The sequence below is a fragment of the Tyto alba genome, unplaced genomic scaffold, assembly GCF_018691265.1.
Source record: "Tyto alba isolate M040663 unplaced genomic scaffold, T.alba_DEE_v4.0 Super-Scaffold_27, whole genome shotgun sequence".
NCBI classification, from domain to species: domain Eukaryota; kingdom Metazoa; phylum Chordata; class Aves; order Strigiformes; family Tytonidae; genus Tyto; species Tyto alba.
In genome coordinates, this window is record NW_024881301.1 from 21,720,016 (window position 1) to 21,745,570 (window position 25,555).

The 25,555-nt window shown below is 43.7% G+C and overlaps 1 protein-coding gene across 2 annotated transcripts in view; it reads right to left on the bottom strand.

Moving 5' to 3' along the window:
• Positions 1-6,962: 6,962 nt before the first annotated feature.
• RIPOR2 (RHO family interacting cell polarization regulator 2) overlaps positions 6,963-25,555 on the bottom strand; it is a 108,673-nt gene continuing 90,080 nt past the window's right edge. Inside the window, exons 13-22 of one of the 2 annotated variants that reach the window (XM_032986672.2) lie at positions 23,691-24,377; positions 20,433-20,503; positions 18,861-19,029; positions 17,293-17,428; positions 16,195-16,356; positions 15,047-15,205; positions 13,773-13,975; positions 12,187-12,270; positions 10,064-10,154; positions 6,963-8,612 (exon numbers count right to left, since the gene is read on the bottom strand). In XM_032986672.2, coding sequence (XP_032842563.1) covers positions 8,512-8,612; positions 10,064-10,154; positions 12,187-12,270; positions 13,773-13,975; positions 15,047-15,205; positions 16,195-16,356; positions 17,293-17,428; positions 18,861-19,029; positions 20,433-20,503; positions 23,691-24,377 — 1,863 coding nt within the window. In that variant the 3' untranslated portion in view covers positions 6,963-8,511. Of the gene's footprint in view, positions 8,613-10,063; positions 10,155-12,186; positions 12,271-13,772; positions 13,976-15,046; positions 15,206-16,194; positions 16,357-17,292; positions 17,429-18,860; positions 19,030-20,432; positions 20,504-20,861; positions 21,047-23,690; positions 24,378-25,555 lie in introns of both variants that reach the window. The other variant, XM_032986664.2, reaches the window with a different exon arrangement.

Here is a 25,555-nt window from a genome sequence, read left to right on the forward strand (position 1 = left end):
CAACCTCTTATTTAAGTGGGGAGTGGCTAGTTCTAGGCTTGTAACTCAATTGTCTACTGTAGATGGAAGCTTTCAAGTTTTTTAGGGAATGCCGGGGCAGTTTTTAACTCCTTAGATTCACAGAATTGTGGAGAACAGTGGTCTTGGTGGATAAGGAAAGCAAAATAAAACTTGTGTGTTGTTGGTGAGGCTTCAGAAAGTCAAGAATAGGTAATAATAGTAAAGATTTAAAGTTTAGATTTGTGCTTTTCAGGGTTTTAAAATAATTGCCTCAGTCTTTTAAGGGAGACTTGTCCAGGGTGTGTAGATGAGAGCTTAAGTAAGTACAAAGTACTAGTCTCTTAAATACATTTATTGGCTTAGAGGTGGGGTGTTAGTGCTCCTGATAGCAGCTGTACTAAAAATCAGATGGAGACAAAGCAGCCAACACTTCAGAGCTATTATGAAAGGAAACTCAGTGTTTGTTTTCAGAGTACTGCTCTGGTATGTGTCCAGAGATGAGGCACATTTTTACCAAGATAGTAGCATTCTGAAGGATTTACAGGAATAAAAACCACTAAAACTTTAAGGACTTTATCTGGCTTCCATATGGGGAGCTGGGGGAAATGCTTGCAGTTGAAAACACTGAGGTAGGAGGAGAGTAAGTTGAATACAGGTTTTCCAGTCCTGAGTAAACTCGGCGGTTGTTCTGTAAGTAACACCGTCTTCCAAGGTTAGGCTTTAGAAGATGGTGGCCACTGCAATATCTTGTGGAGATCTTCAAGTTGAGTGGCTTTCAGAAGGCAGAGGTATTCAGAGGGGTTCTGGTTTATGGATCTGTCAGGCTTTCCCAAAATGGGTGCTTCAGGTTATGCATGAACACACCTGTGGAGGCATCAGATTGGCACCTTTAGATTTCTTCCATGTCTCATTCTCTCCCTGTGGGTGTCAGTAAGTTAATAGATGTTTTGCAACTGATATCAGTTGTGACATTCAGGGAATGTTAGAACCATTGTAGAAGTAATATTCCTTCTGGCTTCTATTTCACCTTGAATCTGGTAACCACAGTGAGGCATATTTTCCTGGGAACAGTAAATGAAAGATTAAATCTTCCCATTTGTGCTCTAGAGGGTGCAAAATCTCTTTCATTAGTGCGGAAATGGTGACAAAGGTGTGTGCTTTTAACTTGCACTGATGCCGTGTTTAAGAAAAAATGAACAACTGGATGCTGTATAACTGCTTTATACAGTAACCTTGTTGTTCTGTTCAAAAGAAAGGATACTGTCAAGTGACTTAAACCTCTCCTATCTCATTGTAAGCAATTTTCATGTCAAAGTAGTTATTCAAGAATAATGAATAAGGAAACACATACATTTTAACTTGTTGTAATAAACTAAATTCCACTGCATAAAGACTAAGTTATTCATAGTTAACTGTCGTTTTTCAGAGGTGGTTTTATTTTTAAACATCAGAAGTGGTTTGCATTTGTAGAGACTGTAGAAGGGAAGAGAGCACTGTTGCATAATTAGTTGGCCAGGCAGACTAATCAAACTGAGACAGCAAGTGCCACTCTCACAGAGCAGGAGGTGAGTGGGAATTGTTGCAGTACAGGTGCTGTTAGAACAAAGAACTACCAGAAAGTAACAAATACAGAATGAGCATACATCATCTGCCTCTGGCTCTTCCTTATTTTCATGAAGATGGTCAAGAATGCCTGCTAGGTTTAAATATTGTACTTTTCCTGAAGTGATTTTTATTTAAATGACAAGACACAGTCCTTTGAGTAGCTGGATCCTTACTTGTGTTGAAATAGATTATGTAAAAAATAATGTGAGTTCTTCATGTAGGCTGATGGTTGTATTGCAGCATTTGGCCCACCTGTAATTGTAGAACTTTTTACAACAAAAAGCATGTGCCACTTAACGATATATATACTTGTACCTAAAGTCTTCAGGGCTACTGTGGTTTTATTAACTTTAATGCATTAGCAGAGAGACTAGTTTGCTGCTATAAATTCTTGAAAAAACATGCTGTGGGAGAAGACCTGATGTGACAGCTGAATTGTGGCATAGGAATTAAACCCATATCTGTGCTCTCTCTGTTATGGATGTATTTGAGCTCAATCAAACAATCTCCCTATGCCTACTGTATTAGAAGTACTAATGTAAGAAAGTGTTGTCAGTTTTGTGCTGCTGCATTAATTGCTGTTCAAAAGTGTTCTAAAAGGGCCAAGTTTCATTTATTGTCCAGAAAATTCCTGAGTTTTTTAAAACATGCATGCAGTAGAACTATGTTATATAGTAAGTCTGAGAACTTCGTGTTGTGGTTTGAGCCAGAGGGCAACTGAGCACCAGGCAGCTGTTCACCCTCCCTTTGCCTCTCGGGGGAAGGAGAGAATGAAGCAAAAAGGCTCAGGAATCAAGATAAGGGCAGGGAGGGGTGGCTCACCCATTATGGTCAGGGGCAAAAGATAGACTTGTTAGGGGAAGGAAAAAAAAAAAAAATCACTTTAATTCAAACACTAACAAAGATAACACTTAACAGACAATGTGGGACAGTGAGAAGTGCCACCACATCCAAATTTCCCCCCACCCCTCCCTTCCTCCCTGGCTCAGCTCTGCTCCTGATCTCTCTACCTCTTCCCCTATGGCACAGGGGGCGGGGGATGGGGGTTACAGTCAGCTCACTGCTCCTTCCTTCTCAGGAGGTGAGGTGAATGCCACACACTCCTTGTTTGTTCTACGTGGCTCCCTCCTCACTGGAATCAGTCTTGTATGAACCTGTGGTGTGAGTCCTCCTCACAGGCTGCAGCCATTCCCCTGCTCATCTGGTGAGGGTCACCCCCAGGTGTTGCAGTCTTCCCAGCGCTGAACCACAACAACAGGAGCCTCTTCTCCCCCCTGAGCCTTGGCTTCCTTTAAGCACAGGTGCCTGTCCTGGTGTGGGCTCCTCCACAGGCTTCAGGTTGGTCTCTGCTTCACCATGGACCCCCATGGGTGGCGGGGGGGGCAGCCCTGCCATCTCACACAAGACATAGGGGTCTCTGATCCCTTCTTCCTTCCACCTGGGTGTCTGTCCTTCTCATAATTCCTCCTTACAAGTCCCCCAACCCCCTCTCCGGTTCCCCTTAAATAAATTGTGAGAGGCACAACTGCTGTTGCTAATTGACTTGGCCCTGGCCAGAGGTGGGTCTGACTTGGACTGGGGAAGGTTTCTCACAGGGACCCCTGCTGTTAGCCTCCTTCCCCCACTACTCAAAATGCCATCACAGAAACCCAGCACAGTATGCATGTGTGAAAGGATTGTCAAATGTATAGAAATTATACAGAGATGTGTGTAGTTAGTTCTCTTAAAACCATCTGACCTTTTATTTTTAAATATATAGGGAAACTCTCATTTACAACTGAAATGTAACAGCTGAAAATCGACATCACTAAAGACAAAGGTATTTCATATCCAGCTAAATCACAAAGAATGTTCTGTCTAGCAGAATAAAATTATCAGGTCTGGAACATAACTGCAGAGTGGGATTTTTTCCAAGAAGTCATAAATACTTTTGTACACCAACTTGACCAGCATGCTGACTCCTTTTTCATTGTTTCACTGAAGTATCCTAAGGCTGTTCAGGAGTGGGATGCATCTACTGCACCCTAACACTTCTCGCATAAAATGTACATGTCCTAACAGGACAGAATTTCAGATACGTAAGTCTAAAGTGGGGGGAGATAGGCCATTTGCAGGTGTCAGATGTTTCAAGAAGGAACAGCTGTGCAGGGACTAGCAGAGGCAAGCAAACTGTGGGGCAGGCAGATGGTTTGTGAGAGGAAGAGCTTTTAATTAGTTTAGCAAAAATAACAATTTCAGTGTAAACACCCATTGTATTTCAGACAATGCATGGAGAAGTGAATTAGACCATAATAACTACTTGGCTGGGCAACTAAAACTCACTTGGTGTTTGGCATTGTGCTGTTTACTTGAGAGCCTACAGCATTGTCCATGTGTTGCAGCTTATGTGGCAGTCTGTGCATAAGGAACAAAGTTGGTCATGGATTTTTGCAAGGAAGCATGATGCATATTCATTTACTTTTCCGTAAGGGCCATCTGAGGTTGTTTTCAGAACTGGATTTGAGATTTTGAGCAGGTTTGCAAATCTGCCAAGGCTGTGTGTTTCCAGTGCTCTGTTGTTCTTAAGACTGAATTGCATTGTTATGGTCAACATTTTCTTCAGCAGAAAATGCTTATTGTGTATTGTTAATGTCTCTTTCCATGCTTGTAATAACACAAAGTAGTTCAGCAGATGATAATGGTGTTCTGAGAAACTCTAATTTGCTGCTGCCTTGTCAATCTGCCAACAACTGCCTGTAATGAAATGTGATCGGCAGTGTTCAAGGTCAAACCCTTGGGTATGACATTACCTGTGTTGTACCCCTGGGGGCACCACAGGCATTTAAAGGGGGGTACTGTGGATCCTATCATCAAGATAATTCCATTGCAAATCATCGAAGCAGGGACCTATACTTAAGATACACCGTCTGGCAGTCATATTGACTCCTAATTTTGAACGCTTAAACTTGGCAATAATCTGTATATAACAGACTGCAGTGTAGGGTAAAGCTATAACAGATACCTTTGCTGAAGGGATAGCAGGTGGAGAGGTCTTACCAATAGGCTGCCCAGAGCTTCAGGCTGCTGACATGCTGCTGCTGTAGCTAGAGTAGTATAGAGACACTAAAGGTTTATATCTACTGGGCAGAGCACAGAGACACAACAACAGCATGGCAGGGGTAGTAAAAAAACCACCATATTTCCTGGAAAGCATGAGGTAAGAATAAGCCACCAACAAAACCACCAGACAAACCCCTTCCCCGAGTGCAGTTTTCCTGGCGAGCTCCCTGTCTCTTCAGTCTGCACTGCTGCCAAGTTGCTTTGGCACAGGAACTTTTTCTAACACAGTTTTCTGGGGTGGCCCAGAACTTTAAATTTGCTCAAGTCAACTTGCTGCAGCCCTAAGAAAGAGGTTTTACAATTACGGCCTGCTGGTTCCTCTTTTGCTAAATGGTAAGCATCTCCCTCGTTACATTCACCTCCATGTGTCTGGTTTCGCCTACTCCACAAAGGAGAGCTCTTGCATTAGCGTGATAGGAAATGGCAGCATTGTCAGCTCTGCGAGCATAAAACTGTGTTAAGTTACAAGTATAGGATTTGTTCCTTTTTATTTGCCTTCTGGTTTTGGAAGCTTTAGAGTTTGTTCACTTTTTCAAGGCTTTGTTACCCAGAATGCAGAAACTTACAGGATTTTGTTTGGTTTTGCTCTTAAGAGTATGGTTCTTTCTTATGTGTTGTCCTGAATCATGTTAGAATGTGATTCTTTATTTAATTTTCTAAGCCAGTAATAATGCTCAAAGTGAAATTTAGCCACTGTACATCCATATCCCAGGTTCAAGCTTGCCAGTCTGGGTTACCACAACAGAAGCTAAATTTGGTCTACCTGTTCCCACTAAAATTCCCATGAATTTCCTCAGTCACTTTATTGAGGGCAGGATTTGCTCCTATCATCTGGTGTGTATGAGCTGTATGTATGGTTTTTAATGGTTCTAATGGTGTAGCAGATCACCTAAGCTTTAGGTTAATAAACTTCTCAAAGGGTGGATTTAAACTACAGTGAGTATGATTAGATGTTAGCTCCATCTGACGCGGTACCTCCGTATGTGAGCAGCCCTATGTGCCCTGCAGCTTCGGCTCTCGGCTTGGCCAGCGGCCCTGTGTTTGCCAGGTCTGTGCCGTAAGCCTGAGTGTAAGAGGAAAAGGAGTGTCTTCTGTCTGAGGTCAGTCTGTCTTCACACAAGGGAAGAAGTAATCAGCGAAAGTTTGGTCACAGTCCTGGAGCCTCTTCAGCATATATTCTGCTAGTCCTTGTGGAACCTTTCTTGCTAAGTATCTTGAATGATACACAAAGATGGTTTGCTCTGAACTTAAACTAGAAGTCGCTAGAAGTGTAAGGTACGAGTGCTTGTGCAAAAGTAAACTCATCTCACTCGTTCCTAAGAGACAGTTCAGAATGTAGCACCTACAACCCGATGACATCATGGCTTTTACTTTAACAAAATCGTGGTGTGTGTTGTGATACGCAAACAACAATCAAGCTTATGACAGATGGTATGTATTACAGGTAGGAGCTTTTGACAGATACGGGTCTCACCTTCTTTTTAAACAGTGTATGCCTCTTGCTAATGCTCCAGGATGGGAGCAAGGGCTTGCACACACACACACTCTGAAGCAACCAGAGAAGGAACACTGTGGGGCCACAGTCTTCCCCTTGCTTCCAAAATAGCATTTTAGCGTAAAACTGGCTTTTTTAAAATGTGCTTTGGTTCACGTCACAGACGTGCAGCTAAGAACAGTCATTTTCACTATAGTTTCATTCTTCTCTAACTTTCTGACTTTTGTGGTTTGCGTGTTTATTTCAATTACTAAAATAGTCTGCCACTTACCCCCCCTCAGAGCAGGAGAAAGGTGAAAATGCAAGAGTCGTGCATATTAAAGTTGCAGTTCTCTGTCCTCCCTCAGGCGGTAGTACTTGCTACATGTATTGTTCACTTGCTCTAAATTAGATGTTTTTGTAAGATCTTAAAGTAGTGATCTTCTAAGTCTTAACAAAGTTGATACGGTATGAAACACAAACTATTTCTACGCTGTAAGAAATCTAGCAGATATTACTTCATATAATTTAGCTAAACTGTTTGAAATGGTCGTAAAGTCAAGTCCTGGTGACCAGGCCTGAAAACATAAATATTCCCTACAAGTCTTTTCCCTTAATATGATTGAACAACTCCCTAATGGTTTGCCCCAAATCCAGCTGCAAGTAATGGATGTAAGAGCCACCTATGATACTGGGAGCTGACTTGCATGATGTTTGAAGGTTGTATAAGCCTCACAGTGGAGAGGCTGCTGATAGAAATAGTGACTATACATATGGACTGATGTGCTTAGTAATTAAAAATAATCTTTATTATAACTTAAATGTGATAGGAAATATGGTGAGTACAAATGCCATGAAACTAAAAGCAAAAAAAAAAAAACTAAAAAAAAAAAAAGTCAGTACAAAAGGACGCCTTGGAAGAATTCAGCTGATGGGATAGGTGTGGTATAAAAACCATAACATGGTTATTTCACCTGCTGCAAAAAGAGTCTATATCCCTCAGTAAACAAGTAAGCATTTTGAACTGTACAAAATGTACTTTTTTAATTAAAGGAAGAATATATATATTTATAAATATACAAATATGTACATTGTTGTAACATTCACAGTAAAAAACCCAAAACAAAACGACCCCTGCCTGCCAGTGTGTTTGGCGCACAAGGCCTCCTTTTGATGTGAATTGTTTGCAATCTTTTCTATGTAGTCAATGCAAATTTGGATACTTTAATTGACATCTAAATAGCATTTCATGCATAATGAACACAGTACAGGAACACTCTTCTGTTAAATTCTATTCACCTCCTCTGTTAACTTAAGGCTGGTAATCAACAGTTTGAAGCACTTGCTGTCTTTCATCCTTGCAGTGAGCGGGTGGAGGGGAATGCATTCACTTCACCCTCTGTTTATTACTGCCTCCGAGGTCCACTTTAGTTTGTTCTAGTTCTTTATACTGAAATCATTCTATAGAAACTATGATCCACTAATTAGAGTGTATGAAATCCAGTCCTGCCTGCACCTTACAGGACCAAATGGCTTTGGGGACCTGTGCCATTAGCTGTATTCAGTCCTTCACCTTGGAATAAATAAATGCACTTTACCTTTTCATTTAGTTTTCAGAAATCAAGGTGATTGTTTGATCCCCCCCTCACAAATCTCTGGATTAGTGCTGGCTCGTTGCTGGAGGGCAAGAGAAAGGAAATAAAAGACCAGCAGAGGCATTGAGAATGAGTCACCAATGTGACACCTCCCAGGGTTTACATCATGCTGTTTCTGGAGGCAAAACTTGAAGAAACTTGCTCTCTTATTTCATTACTGAGACAACACTGAGAAAGCTGAGTGGTGTCCCTGCTGCCGGAGCGTTGCTGGGGACACTGCATGGTGGCAGCCGCTTCGCTCGGGGTTGAAGAGAAAGCTTCTTTGCTGTCCTGCTCGGGTGGCCTCCTACTCGTCCTTGTTAGATACAGTATCGCACGTCTCAAGCTTTCAACACAACTTCAAGGAAGTAAGTATAATGGTAAAATATATGAAGGTGCCAAATTCTAAAAACTCACAGAAGTTTGTTGAGGCTGAATAACTGCAATTACATTATTTGTTACGCATCAGTCAAAGCATTGTTCCTCAGCGTCCAACTGTTCCATCATGAGCTGCAAAGAGGAGCCAATAGGGACTCATCAACTGGATATTGGATTTTGCTTTTCCTTATGAACTCCGTAAATTGCTACATTTTGCGACATTCTCACAGAAATCTTCTAAGTCTTCCTTCTGCTCCCCACGCTGATGTGCAGCTCCATCCTACTTTAATTTTTGTTAAATGTAGGCAGGTTCTTTTCCACCTAAAAAGCCGTGGCAGCTTCAGTTCCACGGCGGCCTCCAACTTTAATAAATTCCCTGGGAAATTTGTCCAGCTGTTCGTATGCCAGTCTTCCATCTTCACCTGAATGCAAAATGTTAAAGCATAATAATATATTATATCATTGCCCTACAACATTGAAAATACTGGATTCTCTGCTGTTAAAAAGTACTGATCTGCCAATAACTCCTTCCCTCCCTTAACATTTATCTTGTTGAAGGCAATGTCAGAAATTACTTGGAAAAATTAAGCACCTTCTGAATGTTCACTTTTTTTTTTTTTTTTAATTTTCTCATGTAATTTGCTGGGTTTCTCTAGAGCAAAACAGAAGCAGACTTGGCTTGTATGATTAGATGACAGTATCTGTTCACTTGTCTTACTAAAGGACCTGTGGTGCTTGTCAAGGTCTCAGCTGCAGTTGTGATGTACTTGAGGCAGATGATGTTTATCCACTTCTACTTTGGACAATATAAAGTTTACCCACATCTCACTTCCTGGCACTTCAAAGAAGTGAGTCTAGCCACATCCTTACTTATATACTGCTGAAAAAGAGGAAGCAGTATATTTGCTAAATTTAACTCTTTGCATGTCTCAAACCCTTTTCTCTTAGGTACTGTCATCTATATGCACCTGAAGATAGCACTAAGCTTAGTGTGTTGAATTGGCCATTAGGAACCAAAATGGTCTCTGTATGTTGTCTAGCAGAATGGCAGTACAATCTCTCAGTGTTTTCAGAAGTGTCCCCAGGGTAGTTTTACAACCTGAGCAATAACATGTCCAACAACAGAGTGAATTACTACTGAACTGGTGAATGAGAGTATATTTTAAGAGTTTGCATAACTAAAATCATAGATGGACACACACCCATGGAGTAGAAATTCATGCCTTGCCTAAAGGACAGAAAAATACAATTTTTCTGTGCCACCGAAGTACTGGTGTCTTGAAACTGTGCGGCCACACTTGCAGTCACTGCTTTGCTGCTAGATTACAGGTTAATGAACAGGGTATCTGTTGTCTCGAGGACAAATGAGGGTCAACGCAAGGTGCCTGACGTGTGTGAAAGAGCATTTACAGGCTAGGGTCCGTCCAAATAAGCATATAAAGATAATTTAGATTAAATGAACACTTGGCAGTGCTAATGGCACTCGAGAGTGTGACTGTGGCACTACAGGGGTGACAGGAGGGGATCCCTGAGAGGAGGGTGTATGAGACACAGCAGGCAATGTGCCTGTCCTGCCTCCTCAAGGCTGCTTGGTTTTCAAACTTACTATGAATTATTTATGTCTGTCAATTTTTCCTTTTCTATTTTTCCTTTTCTACTTCCCCCTCCAGACTCTCACAATCTTCTTTTACACAATTTCTCTCCTTTTGGCTCATTTTCATGATTTTCAAAATGAATTATTTTTGAGAATACACGGTCTCTAACCTGTTCAAGTCTCTATGTAAAGTTTTGTTTCAATGTAAAGTCGCATGTATAACTCATGCTGCTCTGTTAAAAAAGAAGATTAAATATTGCTCTAAAACAACCAACTCACCAAGGGAGAGCAGGGTTTCGGATGCCACTTTTCTAATCTCTTCGTTGTCAGACTGGCAGAGTGTGACCAGCATTTTAATACTCTCAGTAGCCTGGGAAGTGCAAAAAGAACCGCATTAGCACCAAGTAGCACAGTGTGGTTTTATTCCACAGCCTTGCATGGAAATAGTGACCATCCTTTGCATTGCCTTCCTACTCCAACAGAAGGGCCTTGGTGGAGACACAAGGAATGGGGTTTCCCTGAGGGGGAGCATCTAGAAGAAGGCATATTTTCTGCTGTCATTCCTACCCTATGTGCTACATCCATACATCTGGCTGACCAGCTATGTCTGCCACTTCTGACTGTAGCCTGGGTGATGGGACCATGGGACAAGGCCATAAAAGTGCCAGGGGAAGGGTACGACAGGGAGATGAATGGGAGACAGGCATCAAGGGAATGAGTTTCACACTGAGCAGATCAAACCTGGTGGGTCTGAGGTCATTCTCGCCAGCCTAACTGTGTCCACAGGGGCACACTGGCTGGCAGCCCAGTCCCTTCACCGCAGGCTCCTCACCAACACCTGCATTCACCAATGTTTCTGCATTTTTGCCTCGCTTCTGCTATTTTTGGAAGAAAGCAAGGAATAATCTTATTCTCTGCTACAAAAACGTCAGGCCATTGGGGAGAACAGCTGTCATAGTGTATCCAGCAGGCTATTTAATATGACAAGAAGAAAGACGAGTGAAAGGAAGGGCAGGTACTACCCTGGCGAGATGCACGGAAGAGGTACTGAGCCACAGTTAGTATTTGTACAAGCCCTGTTGAGCCAAGGGGCACAGGTCTGGTCTATGATCTTAGCTACCAGAGCCATTAGATTTCACCACCCCACTGTCCACGTGGTCGCTTGTGCCTGACTCAGGGCAAGTTTGCGCTGGGTGCATACTGGTGACTACAGCTCGAATGCTTATCAGTGATGGGGCCACAGCAACACAGGGCTTGCTGTGATCTGCAAAACCTCTCAGAGATTCACAGTGGGACCTTGTGCTGCCGAGATGGTTTGATGTGGATGAGACTGCCATTGGGTTAGTTCATGCACAGTCACCTATCCACTGTAGCATTCCTATCTCTGAAATAGTATATTCCAGAAAGCCTTCAGCCTTTTCTTTGAAGATCCCAAATGACAATACCTCTCCTCAGTAGTTTTTTTTTTTTTTTCCCCAGGAATTGCCATTCTCACTATTCAAGTTGCATCAGAACCACACTGCTCAAGTTAAACGCGTCTAGCTTCAGTTCCCACCACTGGTTCCTAGCCTGACTTTTCCTGAGAGATCAAAAACCCCACTGCACCCTGCAGGCAGCAGAGATGTAATGCCCCTCACAGTTGCCTCTCAGGGATACCCGCTAGCATCTTGTTTAAGGGAAAATGGTTTTTTTTTTTTTTATATTTAAACAATATTGGATTATATATTGGATGGTATAATTTTGGCTGTGATGAAGTTATATTTTACAGCTGTCTTCTCCAGGGGACAGTTCTGAGGGATAAATAGTCAGTCTGCAGTGGGTCTGTCTCACGGAACATGTTTTTTGCCCCAGTGTCCTCTATGAGACGGGCTTGAGCAACTGCTGTTCCCCATGGCTCTATACAGCCAAAACAAAACTGTATTTTTCCTTCCCTTCATGGGAGGGAGTGCAGAAATGGTATCAGATGCTAGCTGAAGCTGTAGTACCCAGATGTACTAGTTATTTGTACCAAAACAAGCTGTAACCTGTCTCTTCCTTTCTCTTCTACTGCTGCAACCCACATGCATTACAGCTAATTTTATCCTGGGAAAGGACTTTTACAGTCAGTGCTCTATGGATGGATATTTGTTTTTATCCATGATGTGGAAGTAAGTCTCCCAAAGTCAATATGAGAGGGAGGAAAAGATGATATGCAAAAGATAAACTTTGCCCAGCTGTTTTTGCAATGAAGCTTCTAAACCATTCCCAAACAGCCATGGTATATGTAAAAGAATGCAGTGCAGCAATGCAAAAAAACCCACTCCTGCTGCTGCTATTGCAATTTCTGTTTTGTTGGTTTAACCTATCAGATGTCCTTTCTTTAAAGTAAAGCCAAGTGCCACAGCGAATTCCTTGTCTCTTACCTTGAGGTATCTTAGAGCCAAGCAAGCTGCTTTCTGCAGCTGGAGGTTGGGCTGCGTTAGTGCTTCACAGTAATAAATCAAGGCCTGAAAACAGATAAAGAAGAGTAGCAATGAAAATGTCTGTGCCTTTGTGAGGCAGAAGGGTGATGCATGGAGGCACTGCTAACCTTCTAAAGGGAGGGAGATTGCAGCCCGCCTCCCTGACAGAGAGCGCGTGGGATGAAGAGGCACAGCCCCTGCTACAGGTAATGTGGTGGGATAATTCCCTACAGCAGACCCAGGCCAGGCCACTGGTTACAGCTTAGTAGTCGTAGGCCATCTTTAGCTGGGGAAAAATTCACGTTAAAATGAGCAGCACAATCTGTCACCCTTGAGGGCCTTTCCGCATAAATCGCCAAAGAGTTTTAAATGGGCCTTGGCACCTAAACAGCTCAAGAGCTGAACCTTGAGACGTTCTCACTAATGTAGGGATAGTAATGAAGAGGCTAAAACGGACCCCAGGGGGACTGCAAATAACCGTTACAAGGTTAGCATGAGCTGATAGACCAGTCTAGTGCCTGGCCCCAGAAATTAGTAGCTACTGCTGAGCAAACACAAGCAGTGCGAGCAGCAAATCTCAGTGGCAGTCGGCTGTGTGATGAACTCATCTGCCGCGCAAGGCTACATAATGTACTCATACGAGGTGCCTTGCACCTTCCTGCAGGCAGTGAACCAGGTACCAGCTACGCATGCCTGTTCTAGAAAGCTGTATTTTTCCTGAGATGCTGCCTCCATGAAGCTGGGGATGGAGAAGGATGCTATGAAATACCAAGGGGCTGCAGAAATGGAAGATGAAGTGGGAAGGCAAGCAAATAGGGGACTGGATCGACAAAGAGCAGCAAAGAGTGAGCTCCTTTTTCTCCTCCTTCTGCCTTCCTTCCACCACTCTTCCTCTTCCAACTGCCTTTTCTTTCGTTCTCTCCTGACAGGTAATGAGAAGGATAGTAGGAAAGAGTCTGCCATGCAAGGGTAGAAGCCAATCCCTAATTTCTTCTTATTCCTCTTCTGCCTTCTCTTTAATTTCTGTGTTTAATCTGGCCCTGCTTGTTGCCTTTGGTATTTGTGATAGACTTGAATCTTAGATCTCACAGCTAAGCTGTGTTTGCCCAAGGCAGTCCATCCCGTCCAGAAAGGTAAGGAAGTCCCATAGATGCCAGTCTCCCTTGGGAAAAAAATAAAAATTTTAGATCTACGTATTTGAGTGTTGGTGATGCTGGGACTGTTGCCCTGAAGACTTGGACTTGAAGCCAAGTCTGACAGGTGATCGGAAATGCTGAAGTGTGGAAGATAGCTGGAGAGCACAGCACTCAGTATTTGCAGGGTTTTGGTTAGTACCTGCTTAGTGTAATAACAGGTAGAAGCAGACTGGCATAATGACAGAAACAGACCTGTGTATTTGCAGAAAAATTAGATAGAAAATCCCTCTGGATCCATTTAAATCAAGCTTGGAGAAATTATTTTATACGCGTAGACATTCAAGACACACAGGCAGAAAAAATGTCATGATGATACAGGTCTCATGCAATAGGTGATTTTCTGCCACTTACCTTCTCCCTGAAGTGCCTGTTTTCTGTGGTAGCTGTCAGAAGTGATGCCACAGTCTCACTGACTTCATTTTTATTTTCATTGAGAAGTAAAGCCAAAGCTCTCAAAACTTCTTGCTGTGGTGGAAGGTTATTGGAGTTTATTTTGGCCACGTTTTGCTGCAGTTTTCCGTCTTTCACTGACTGCAGCACCTGAACCACAGAGGCTAGAAGTGCAAGAGAAAGGCCCTTGTTACTTATTTTATCCTCTCAGTATTTCAGATTGCTCATTTCCTCAGTAGCAATCCTCAATTTATACTGTACACGCAAAGGACATGAAAAATCCCCATCTGAGCAATTGCAGCATTGCAGTGTGTCTGCATGGGGAAATGTCTGGGCTTTAAGCTGGGGCAATTTCTCAGACATTCTCCCAAAGGAGGAGATGAGTAGATGGGCTGTGTGGGACACTGCAGCATTTACGCCCACCCAGAGCTAAGGGCCTGCCTGTTAAATCTTCACTTTCTGTTGGGAGATGTAAATCCTCCTCATAACAAGTGAAACCAAATAAATATCCTTGTCAATGTATTGACTTTCAGAGCACCTTTGTGAGAGCTTTTCCTAGGCAGACTGATCTCTGCCATCAAGAGCCAGGGCTGAAATACTTTTTTCCTTCCAAGTTTTTGAGCAAAAGCTCCTCAATATATGATAATATATAATATTATATATAATATATAATATGATAGTAAATAAAAATTAAAACTAGGGAAGGTTCCTCAAATTGCCTCTCAAATAGAGAAGAAAACTTGGCTTGCCAGGGACGGTAGTCCAGGATGCTCTGTGGAGCACCTGCTTCTCTCTTTAGCTCTCAGTGGCAGAGCCTGCCAAACACTGAGGTGCTGTGATCCCTTCCTCCTGAGAATTGCTCAGCACTTCAGAAGGTCTCTCCATAAAGGATAGTGAAAGAGCAGAACATCATCCAAGCTGCGGGCACAGAAGACTTCCCAGACCTTGGACGCAGCCCACCACCATCAGCCATTTCCTAAAAATTAACTCTTTCATCAGGTTTTTCCCATTCAAATATGGAAATAGAAATGACTGAGGGTGTATCCGCATCAGCTCCTTTCCCTTGATATATACAACTGTTCAGGTGCATTCAGACTTATAGTATCCAAGGCACTTCTTTGTCTTCTTTCACCCCTTCTTTTGTAAAATCAGCCTCAGGGATGAACTGTTTTGTGCTGAGATTAGAAGGACACTGACGTACTCCCCCATTATCCACCAGAATTTATATACCCTACCTTCTTTTGCAAGCTGCAGCAAATAGCTTCCAAGGTCATTAACACTGTGGCTGGCAAAGTAGTTGTAATACTGAAAGACAGTAATGATCTCGGAGGACATGCTGGAGTAGAGGACAGGCTCTGTCCGGTCCAGGATTTGAGACACCAGGATCCTGAAGACTGCAGGCAGCCACGGACAAAGGGACAAGTTAGTGAGAGTAAAAGCAGCTGGTAAAATGCCGCCATCCACTTCAAAGCCAGAAAGAAAGAGCTGTATTTGCAAAGCCAGGTATTTCCCAACATTTCTACTCTCAGCTGTAGTTATGTCAGAAGCTAGACAGACCTTCTACCTGCCTCGCTCTCATCACCAGAGGGTATCTTTGTAAGGCTGAATCTCTGCCAGTTTAGGAATGGCTAGTGCAGCTTACTATGCAATCACCACAGCATCCTTTCTACCCAAACGATGTCCCGAATCACTACCCACATGCACTGCCAGTTACATCTCCGCGATGCCACTGAAGCAGGGGAGATGTACACAGAAGCAAGATTTGGCTTTGCTTGTTTTTATGTTCCCGCATGAGCGTGCGGCATGCAGAAAGCTAGTCTGAGGCACTGCCGGTGAGAGCTGTGGCATGGAGCAGGAAGGGAAACACTGCCCTGGGTAGGCGTCTGCAGTGCAGGTACCCACACCTGAGCAAGTCACCCTACATCCCCCTTCTAGCCTAGGCAGAGCTAGTCAACGTGGTACATCTCACTCCAAATAGGAACCTATATATTTAGATAGACTCACTTGGATGCATATTAATTCCATACCAGTGAACTGTAACAGGGCACAGACATTATACAGACACAAGTACGAGGATTCCTACTTCACTGAATCACTTACAAACCTGTATTTGGGAATAGACTTACTTTCTGATTAACTCATAAACCTTAAAAGAGTATTTTCTTGTCTGCTGACCTCACCTTTTTCTCCTATTCTGATCTGATTATTTTGGGCCAAAACTATTTCAAGAATTGTCGCATTAGTTTCAACATGAGATCTTGGAGCCATGGCCAAACAGACCTCCAAGGGGTTGGAAAACAAAGCAATAAAGGTTGAATAAAGCCCAGTACATAACTGTTCTCCATTCTGATGACCGACACAATTTTTTTGCAGTGGTTGGTACCTGTTTCTGCAAATCCTGGACACTCCTCATTCACAGTGCTAGCAAAATTGATATCCAGCTGCTTCATCATCTTGTCTGCAGATGTGTGATACACTCCTGAAGGGCCAGTACATTTCATCCAGAAAGCCAGCAGTGACAGCTTCTTGTGGAACTCTGGAATTGCTGGAGGAGAAGACAAAAATAACGATGATACAAAGCTGTGCTGGAAGCATTGACTTCCAGAAGAGAAAGATGATAAGAGTGGAGGAAATCTCACCCCAGACCACTGCCAGACAATTACTGTTTGGTGGGTCGCCTTGTGCCGTTACCTTCCCAGAGCATGCTCATATGCTTACCCCAAGTTTGTAACATGTTTTTTCCATTTCCCATGGCAGGATGTGAGAAAATTTCTCCTGATACAGTTTTGGGCACTGATGTCTCATCCTTTGAAGTACCATGAAATACAACGGGAATATTACAAATGGTCTGCACAAGACTGGTCCCTGTCCTGTCACTGCTCCATGGCCTTGGGTAAGTCAGTCACTCAATTTTGCCTCAATTTTCTGATAAACAAAGTAAATACACCATGTTGTATTTACCTATCCTGCTGGAGTGCTCACAAGGGTGTGTAACTACGTGTTTGTCAAACTCTTGCAAGGTATTAAAATAGATGCAACAACAAGAAAAATAACTAAATAATTCTCCATAAAGATGACTAAAAATAAAACAGACAAAATGTTCGAGGAGTTGTCTTATGCCTCTGATAGTATAAGGCAGATTCCTACCTTTCCTCAGGAAAGACAGGTGGAGGAAGAATTTGGCTCTTCAGAGGTGGCAGCATCCCCACCCCACAGCAGCAGCAACCTCTGTGCATCTTCTGCACATCAAGGATAAGTCCTTTCTCTTCTCACTTGCTTATTTCTGGATACCAGCACTGAAGATAGATTTAAGGCCCCTGACTAATTCTGGTGACTGCTACGTCTGCTGGGAACTGCAAGTTGACCTTACTACATCAGCATCTCCTGCAGTGACGGTGAGCTCTGCACAGTGATTATTACAGCAGGCATGTGTGCCCAAACAAACCCTTCGCAGAGGGAAACCCCCTAACTTGTCTCTTACCATCAGTAAGGGAGGTGATGTTTCCCAAGTTCTCACTGGTGATCTCTGCAATATTCTCCATCACGAGGATCTGCCTGGACAGCTTATCCAGGAGGTCTCTTGCTACAAATGGTGTTTTACTGGAGAACACAATTTGCTGTTGAAGACAATATGGGAAGGGAAGAAAAGGAGTCATTGAACCCCCCCCAAAAAATACAACCTCAGATGAAGACAAAAACTTCCAAAACATCTGGCACTTGAAGAAGTGCAATGGCAAATTCATTGCTTGGTACCGTGGGATCTTCCTTAACTTCAAAAGCCTTTTGTCCCTGGGATATTTTATGGTCCTGGTTGATAGGCATTGTTGCTTATATCTTTAACATTTACATCCAGATATAAGCACATAAGTGTCCAAGCAGCTATTTGCGTAACTAATTGATACACTCTGCAAAGCTAAAGGAATCCATCATCATAAACCTTAAAGCCAGAAAAGGATATTAGTCTGACTTTCACACAAATAGGCTGTGGACTTTCAGGACATACCTGCCTGGAGGCAGACCACAGGTCACTCTTTCTCCACTCTGTTTCAGCTCTGATCAACTACCCAGGTGCCTTTATTAATTTGGTGCTTTTGCCTTGCTAATACTCCCTGATGCTGACATCTGTATTTTCTTCAGCAGTCCACGTAAATATTGTTCAAATCAAAAGTCCTCACTGTGTGGAAGTAGTAGTTCAATCTTGCCTCCCCCAATTGCATATTTACTGTGTACTTTTGTATTTAAACCAAACCCCTCCCTTTTTCTCATACTTGTGAGTCAACAGAGTGTTCAGCTCAGCACTAAGGGTGCTGGAATCAGGATTGTTCTGCATTGCTTCAGTGGGCCTTTGGGAAAATAAAGCTAATTATATGTAAGATGGAAGAGTCAAATAATTGCAAAGGGGAAGCTGCAGTATGTTTTGATTTGTGAGGAAAATCCTGATGCCCTCACTTGCTAGAGGTTTAAAATCACATTTGCTGTGCTTGGGGTCTGAAAAAAAAACCCTCTAAAAGGTTGTGCCAGTTAGTTGTGAGCACAAACAGACAATTTTGATGTCCCAGGGGGGCTGTGACACGCTGCCTCCACTGTGTGTGGCAAACAATCTCTCCACCTCACATGCAGAAATTTGTTTCTGCCCTTGAACATGGCAGCCTTGCCCGGGGCTCGGTTAAACAGTGAGGCCGCAGGCTCCTGTTTTACCTCGGAAGACATGGGCTGCCTCAACTGGGGCTGGATCTCGCTGAGGACGTCCCGGCAAAGCCGGTGGGTGTTTGTAACCCAGAGCAGGGGCTGCCCGTCAGTCCTACCGGGCGGCACCTGCAAAGTGCCCCGTGGTTCGCACCACAGGCCCTGCTCCGAGATACAGGCCGGGAAGAAACGATGGAGGGGAGGCTTTTCCAGCGTCACCTTCACTCCAGCACGGCGGCCGTCCCAGCCCTGCGTTCCCACTGCCTCCCATGAGCAGCGCTGCCTTTGCCAGCCCACTCGTGCCCCACGTTGCCGGCAGGGAAAAATTCACAATATATGCCCTAAATGAGCTGGGCCCGGTACCTGAATGAGCTGCGTGCAATACTGCAAGTGCTTAACTATGGTTATATCAAGGCTGTCGTTCCCTGTGGTCAGGGGCAGAGGGCTGCCGGCTACGCTGGTGCCCACGCCCGTGTCCTCGGTGAGAGCTTCGCTCAGGTGGCCTCTGGCTTCTGGGTGCTCCGTCCTGTAACTGGGGAGGGAGGAGGAAGGTCAGGGCAGGGCTGACCGCTGCCGCGGCACGCACACGCACACGCACGCTCACTCAGGGCGACGAGCAACGAGCATGGCAGAAGAGCTGAAAGCAGCCAGAAGGCCTCGTGATGAACACATCATATCACAAAGGAGCAGTGCTGCCCTGGCCGGGCGCGGAAGGGCTGTGCCCACCGAGGGGACAGGCCTCTGTCCCCGGACTGGTTTTGCCTTGAGCGATGCAATGGCCGCAACAGCAAGCCTTTTTAACCCGCTGTTACTGGTGCTCGGCGGTGACAGTTTTCTCCCATCTGTTGGTGAATCATCTCCCCAGTCGCTCTGGATTAAGGACCATTACAATTTCTGCCATCCCAAGCACCGAGCTGCTAAGAACAGCTCTGTGCTTTCCATGTCCTCCTGCTGCCAAATTTAATGCTCATTGCAGAAGGAAAAGAAAACCACTGCTTGAGTAAGAGACATGATGTTTTCATATGCTGTTTTAGGCACAACGGGTACAGTTTACTTTGCCAATCATTCTCTACAGGAGCATAAAGCTAGTCTTACTGTGTTTTAAATCATTATTTCCAACATTGTCTTCTTGTCCAAATGATCCTCCCTATCTTTAAATGCAAAGCCTGAGGTCAGTCCCCAGACTGCAAGCGTATTTGGCTGCAAGTTCAGAAGTTTCAACACTTGCAATCTTTACACTGAGTCACACACTTACACATCTAAAAATGGAAGCTGGAATCTACACTGTCCGGGGATGAGCCAGAGGGGAAAAAATGAAATTTTAACTTCTACTGTCACTTAAAATATATTGGTCGACTTCGAAGTTAGCTTATTACTAACTTAAATTTTTGCTGTTTAAATTAAGTTTATGCTAAAGTGCCCGGTTAAAGCCACACTTTTAAATCAGTGCAGACTGAACTGAACTCAGAATGCCAATTTAGCAAGCAACACATTTTCCCAAGTTTTTCTTCCCACCAAGTCTTACTCTGGAAAGAGGATATGCGGTGAGATTGTAAGAACTGCATGGTGGTTGCTTGTTTGTACTGAAAATTGTTTTAAACAGACCACGATAAGCTGCGAGAGCATAGCTCCCTGGTTGGAAAGCGTGGGGTGGTGAGGGAGCCATGTTCTTTCCTTTTTTCCCCAGCTCTCGTGCCACTTATGTGCCTGCTGGGCATCGTGTCAACCCCAGGACACAAACATGCTTTTAGGATCAAATGATTGAAACACAGCATTTTAAGATCACAAGACAATGGCAGACCACAGCACGAACACCACAGCATTTTTTTTTTTTTTTTCCTCAGAAAGACCAAAAGTGATGAAAGAAGGGCAGAAAACACGCAGGGCCATGAACAGAGTACCAGTCATCACTCTTACATTCCAAAGGAAACCTACACCATGCTGCTTAAATCTGGCCCTGTGTTACTGTTACTGACAAGCTTAATCCACTGCAAAGACTCATTCGGCTAGAGAGAAAAGACAAAGGGAGGGGGGAAAAACCACAGAGGAATTAGTAATTACATCCAAGGAAAGCCAGGTCCAAACCTATGTCAAGGAAGAGGCTCTGCCAGTATTGATGTCAGCTTAATTTAATTTACCCTTCTCCTTTGGAGGACAGATTGCGTATATTTGAACAGGAAAAAAATGATCCTGGAAGCTAAAGATTTTGCATGTAGCATCCACAGGGAACCCTCTGACCCTATAAACTCATCAAGGATTAGTCAGTCTTCCTTGAATAATGTGTGCACCGGGATCCCCTGTTAGCGACAAAGAGCTAGGGTATCAGTTTGGCGTAAGCACAGCTGGCAGTTACTACAAACTTACCTATTCTTCTCAACCTCAGTATCTGAAAATACTGAGTCTGCACCTCCTCCACCATTACAAACCTCCACACCACCACCATCCTCATCATCAAAGTCAGAGGTGTTCAGGAAATCAAAGCTTTCTAAAGCACTTTCAACTGTTAGACTTAAACTGGAGGACCTGCTTCGGCTTACTGCTGGCTTGCACTGCAAAGGCAGAACGAACCAATGAAAACCCCAGATATTAGCTACTACCGAAAGAAAAGAAAAAAAAGGATATATCTTAAAACTTTTAAATTATTCATTTTATTTTTAAAACTTCATTTTATTGGGTGTTTCATTTCAAACCTTCATATTCATAGCATGTACAATCAAAACCTGAGAACTGAAAAAACCCTTCCATTCCCTCCTCCCCATCCTAACCCCTCTCTCCCCCAGGGGAAAACTCTCAAAGGCAAAATTTGATGTGTTTTATAGAAAAAAGAAGTACATCTTGAATCCAAATGACGCAGATTTCAGCATCGTCCAAAAAGAGAGATGGCAATTAATGCACTGGAAGTTGAAAAGGGGAAGGCATGTTCTGCAATTGCTGTTTCAGCTATGGAAGCTGGTTTATACATATCCAATGGCACTGCCGAATTTATTCCAGATGTAACTCCAATTGACTTTAGCCAGGAATGAACTTGGTCCCATATCTGCAGATTTGTTCATGGGATGAGAGGACTTTATGGCATTTGAAGCTATACGGCTTATCAAGGAAAAGCCAATCAGGCGTCAGATTTCTAGGTGACAGAGAAAGGCAGTATTGTAACTCAGAAATCAACAGTGCTAGAGCGGGGGGAAGCCATCCCATCTCACTGCTGGGAAGAAATGTGAAGGAAACATTGCTGTTGCTGTAGGAAGTATCAAAGTCCCTGGTCCCGTGCGGTGATTCATCCAGACATGCCCACAGAGTTGCTTCCAGGGTCACCTTGCAGATTCAGATGTAGCCTGAGGGATCACCTCTGTTGGTTTGTGCAATGACTCCAACACCTTTAGCAAGATGTGATTATTTGGTCAGAGACAGCTGGGAGCCACCGGTGCCGTTACACAACCTGCACCTTCCAGTCCCAGGCAGGAGCTAGAACTTTGTCTCAGCTTGTGGACAGAAATGCATTGGCCTCTGAGTTCAGGTTCAGCACCAGCTCCAATAGAGCTGAGGGGGCTTGGAGTTCTGCTTCCAACTCATTTGCACACAATATTAATGCTATAATGGTCATATGCTAGCACTTACGATGCTTGACTCCTTAAACTGACCGTCATTAGCAGATCAAACACGCTTCCCAACACATCTGTGACACAGGTGGGTGCTGTATCCTCCTTCCTCTGCAGCACTGATGGTTTTAGCTACCATTTCTTTCAGGGCTGGTAGCGCAGCCTCTTCAGGCGAAAGCAAATAGCTAGCAACATGTGAGCTTCTTTTCTCTGCCCATCTAATATGGCCAGGAGAGATTTCTTCAGCCAGCGCTGGCTTCCAGCTCAAACTTTTTGCATGGAGAGCCCAGCAGGGCTGCTGGCGATGCTGAGTGTCTGTCTGCAAGCTGATCAAGAGGCAACATGCGAACACAAGCAGATCTGGAAGAGGTGTCCATCTCAAGTTTGCAGGAATCCTTTCTGCACACATCCGTCCTCTTTCCCCCACCAGTCCCATGTTTGTCCCTTTGTGCCTTCTGATAAAATGAGTGTAAATAAGCAGTCTCCGTTGTTCCTCTGCTATTCGGAGAGCTGACCTCTTTGTACAAGCTGCAGCGCAGCCACAAAGTTAAAAAATAATAGTAATGGTCAATTTGCCTGCTTGAAACTTCTTAGGAAATAGTGCAAGAAACAGGGGCTGCAGGCTGTCAAAAAAAAACATTTAACTTGGGAAAGTACCATGCAGCTGCGAACACCAATGGAAACAAAGATGTTAACAAAGTTTCTCCATAAAAACATAATGCTGAAGCATAAATGCTTCCCTCTTTCCTCCTCAGTCATATTTTTGAATGATGAGGCTTAAATGACTAGCAGACCAACTTGCATATGAATATGAAGCATTTGAAATGATTATTTCCCACATAATACTCTTTGCACAGTAATGTGTCACGAGTTATTATTCATGGGGGAGATACAAGTCACAGTGATCAGCAGTAAACATATTAAAAACACACATGCAAACCCCTTTTCTTCTTTCTAATTTTCAACATTTTCTGTCCACCCTGGTGTAATGACAGGATGCCTCTCATTTTAAAAATGGATGGGGGAAAAAGGAAAAGGCTCAGAAGAAGCCTAGGCGATGTGGGGATGGCAACCTTCAGTGACAATTGTGCTTCTAAATCCCTTTGGCAATTCAGAAAATTCAGCTTCTATGGCTACAAGGTCTGATCCTCAGCTGGTGTAGTTTTGCACAGCTCCACAGAGTTCAGGGGTAGTATACTAAAGTACACCCACTGAGAATGTGACCCATGGATTTCAAAGGCAGAAGGTTGGCTATAATCTGATCTCTGGGGCGGCACAAGCAACGGGTTCACAAGTGGTTTCTTCAGAGAAGGGTATAATTTAATTACCCCCCTGCCACTGTGCCTTTTTATCTTTCCCCCAGGTTTCGAGCGGATTAAAAGATTCATTGCTTGAGGATACAAGGCTATGGTAAGCACATGACCAACAAAAGTCTAAAAATGCAACACTGAAAGGATGCTCCAAGTAGGAGCAAATCTGCTGCCACTGAAGAATTTTACTGATCTCCAAAAACCCTACTTTGATGTTTGCGAGAAGGGGAGGAGATTCTACCCACTCACTTTTTCTCTAGGGTAGTATTTTCCGAAAATGTACTCACTTTTAGGATGTCATCTAGATGCATCAATTCTTGGTCCAGGTCCTGAAACTCTTTATACTGCTCTTTATGTGGCTCAAGAGCTAAAAGAAGCCCTTGCAAGGCTTCTTCAATGCTTCCATCGAGGTAAGACTTATATCCTTCTGATTCCCCACTAATCGATCCCTCACACGGCAGCCTCTCTGGGGTCAGGGGTGCCTCTGCTGACGTAAGCCTTTTCACCAGCTGCTTCGTGATATTGCCCTCATAGGTATCCAGCTCCACAGGCTTGAGCTCCGAACTGTCATCTGTCTCCTGCAGGAGAGACACTGGGACGCTTGTTTCTATAAAGACATGGTTGCTCCCAGCATCAGAGGTTTTTTGGCAAACTTCAAGAGCTGCCCTTGGGGTGGTCTTGTTCTCAGCCAGTGCTGCTCCCTCCCCCTGGGACAGCATCGGCTCAGTGACAGAGTCTCTGCGGGAGTCACTGCTGCTACCGTCCAGGCTTGAGCTCTTGGAGGACTTGAGAGCTTGGTGCTGGGTGGGGGTCGCAGTGATGTCAGGGCTGGAGCTGATGAGAGCAGAAGAGGACTCTGCTGAGTTGGCAGGGGGCACGCGGTCTTCGTAAGGCAGGTCGCCAAAAGTGAAAGAAAGAGGCCGCTTCTCGGTCGTCGCCGTTCCATTTTCAAAGACGTCATCTGGCAAATTCGACTAAAAAGATAATAGAGAAAGAGAAAATATTTTTCATGCAGCACTGGAAAGAGAAGAAAATGCCGTATGTGCCGAGGAAAGAAAAATTCAAGGAAAAATATTAAAGACGCATTCAAGATTTGAGAGATTGGAAAAATATTTCAGATCCAACTTCTGCTTTCATCTGGCATAGCTCCTGATTTTAGCAGGAAACTGCTGGAAGACGTGGGCTCAGCATCTCTCTGGAAGCAGAGAGCTCTGGGAAGTGAGTCCCAGAACACAGACCCAAATTCTGCTCATCCTACCAGATTCCCTCAGACAGCATTTCCAGTGCACTGCCTTAGTTCCTGCGGCATGCCTCTTTAATGGGGTTGTAATTGAGCCACCCTGTCTGCAGTTTCCTACCCGCTATAGATTTCTCTTGTATTTATTTTCTGACTTCTAATGTAGCAATCCCTAAAGCTTAACACAGTTTGCTCCAAAAGTTTCTCTAGTCATGGCATTTTAATGGTGATATTACTGTGCTCTTTCTTCTCTGTTGAAAGTAAGTTCTGCATGTGGCATGGATATTTCTAATAGTTGTTGAACATGAGCTACATAGCAGTCCTGTTCAGCATTTTCTGCCAAAACGAAACAGAAGAATTGTGTGGTGGTGTTGACCAGGACATTGACCATTTAGGAAGCAAAAACAGCATATAGAAACCCAAAAATGATCACAGCATATACATATGTTCATCTCTCTGACTGACCTATGGGAAAAAATCACTATGGGAGCCACCACCCGCCTCTCTGACCTATAAATCTCGCTTTGTTATGTGGCCAACTCAAGGAAATGCACAGCACAGATGAAAGGCAACTACTGTTCTGCTGACAATTTGGTGGAAAGAACTGTAGGCATTCACATGTTGGTAAGGTACACAGGGTTAAAGTGTCCAAAACTTGCATCTTTTTTTCTCAGCACTATTAGCAACTTTTTTCCCTAAACATAATTAAACATGAAGGTTCATTTCTCAACATGAGTATGCTTTTAGCATCTGAAAGTCATGTTACTACATAAGTATATAACATCAATCAGTGTAGCAGGTGATTTTTAAGAATAACATCTTGGCTTGTATTCCTGCCCTGCTCTCTGCCTATAGGTAACTGGCTTCTGATCATTATCCCTGTAGAAACCAAGAGGAATTTTGATTTAATGTGAG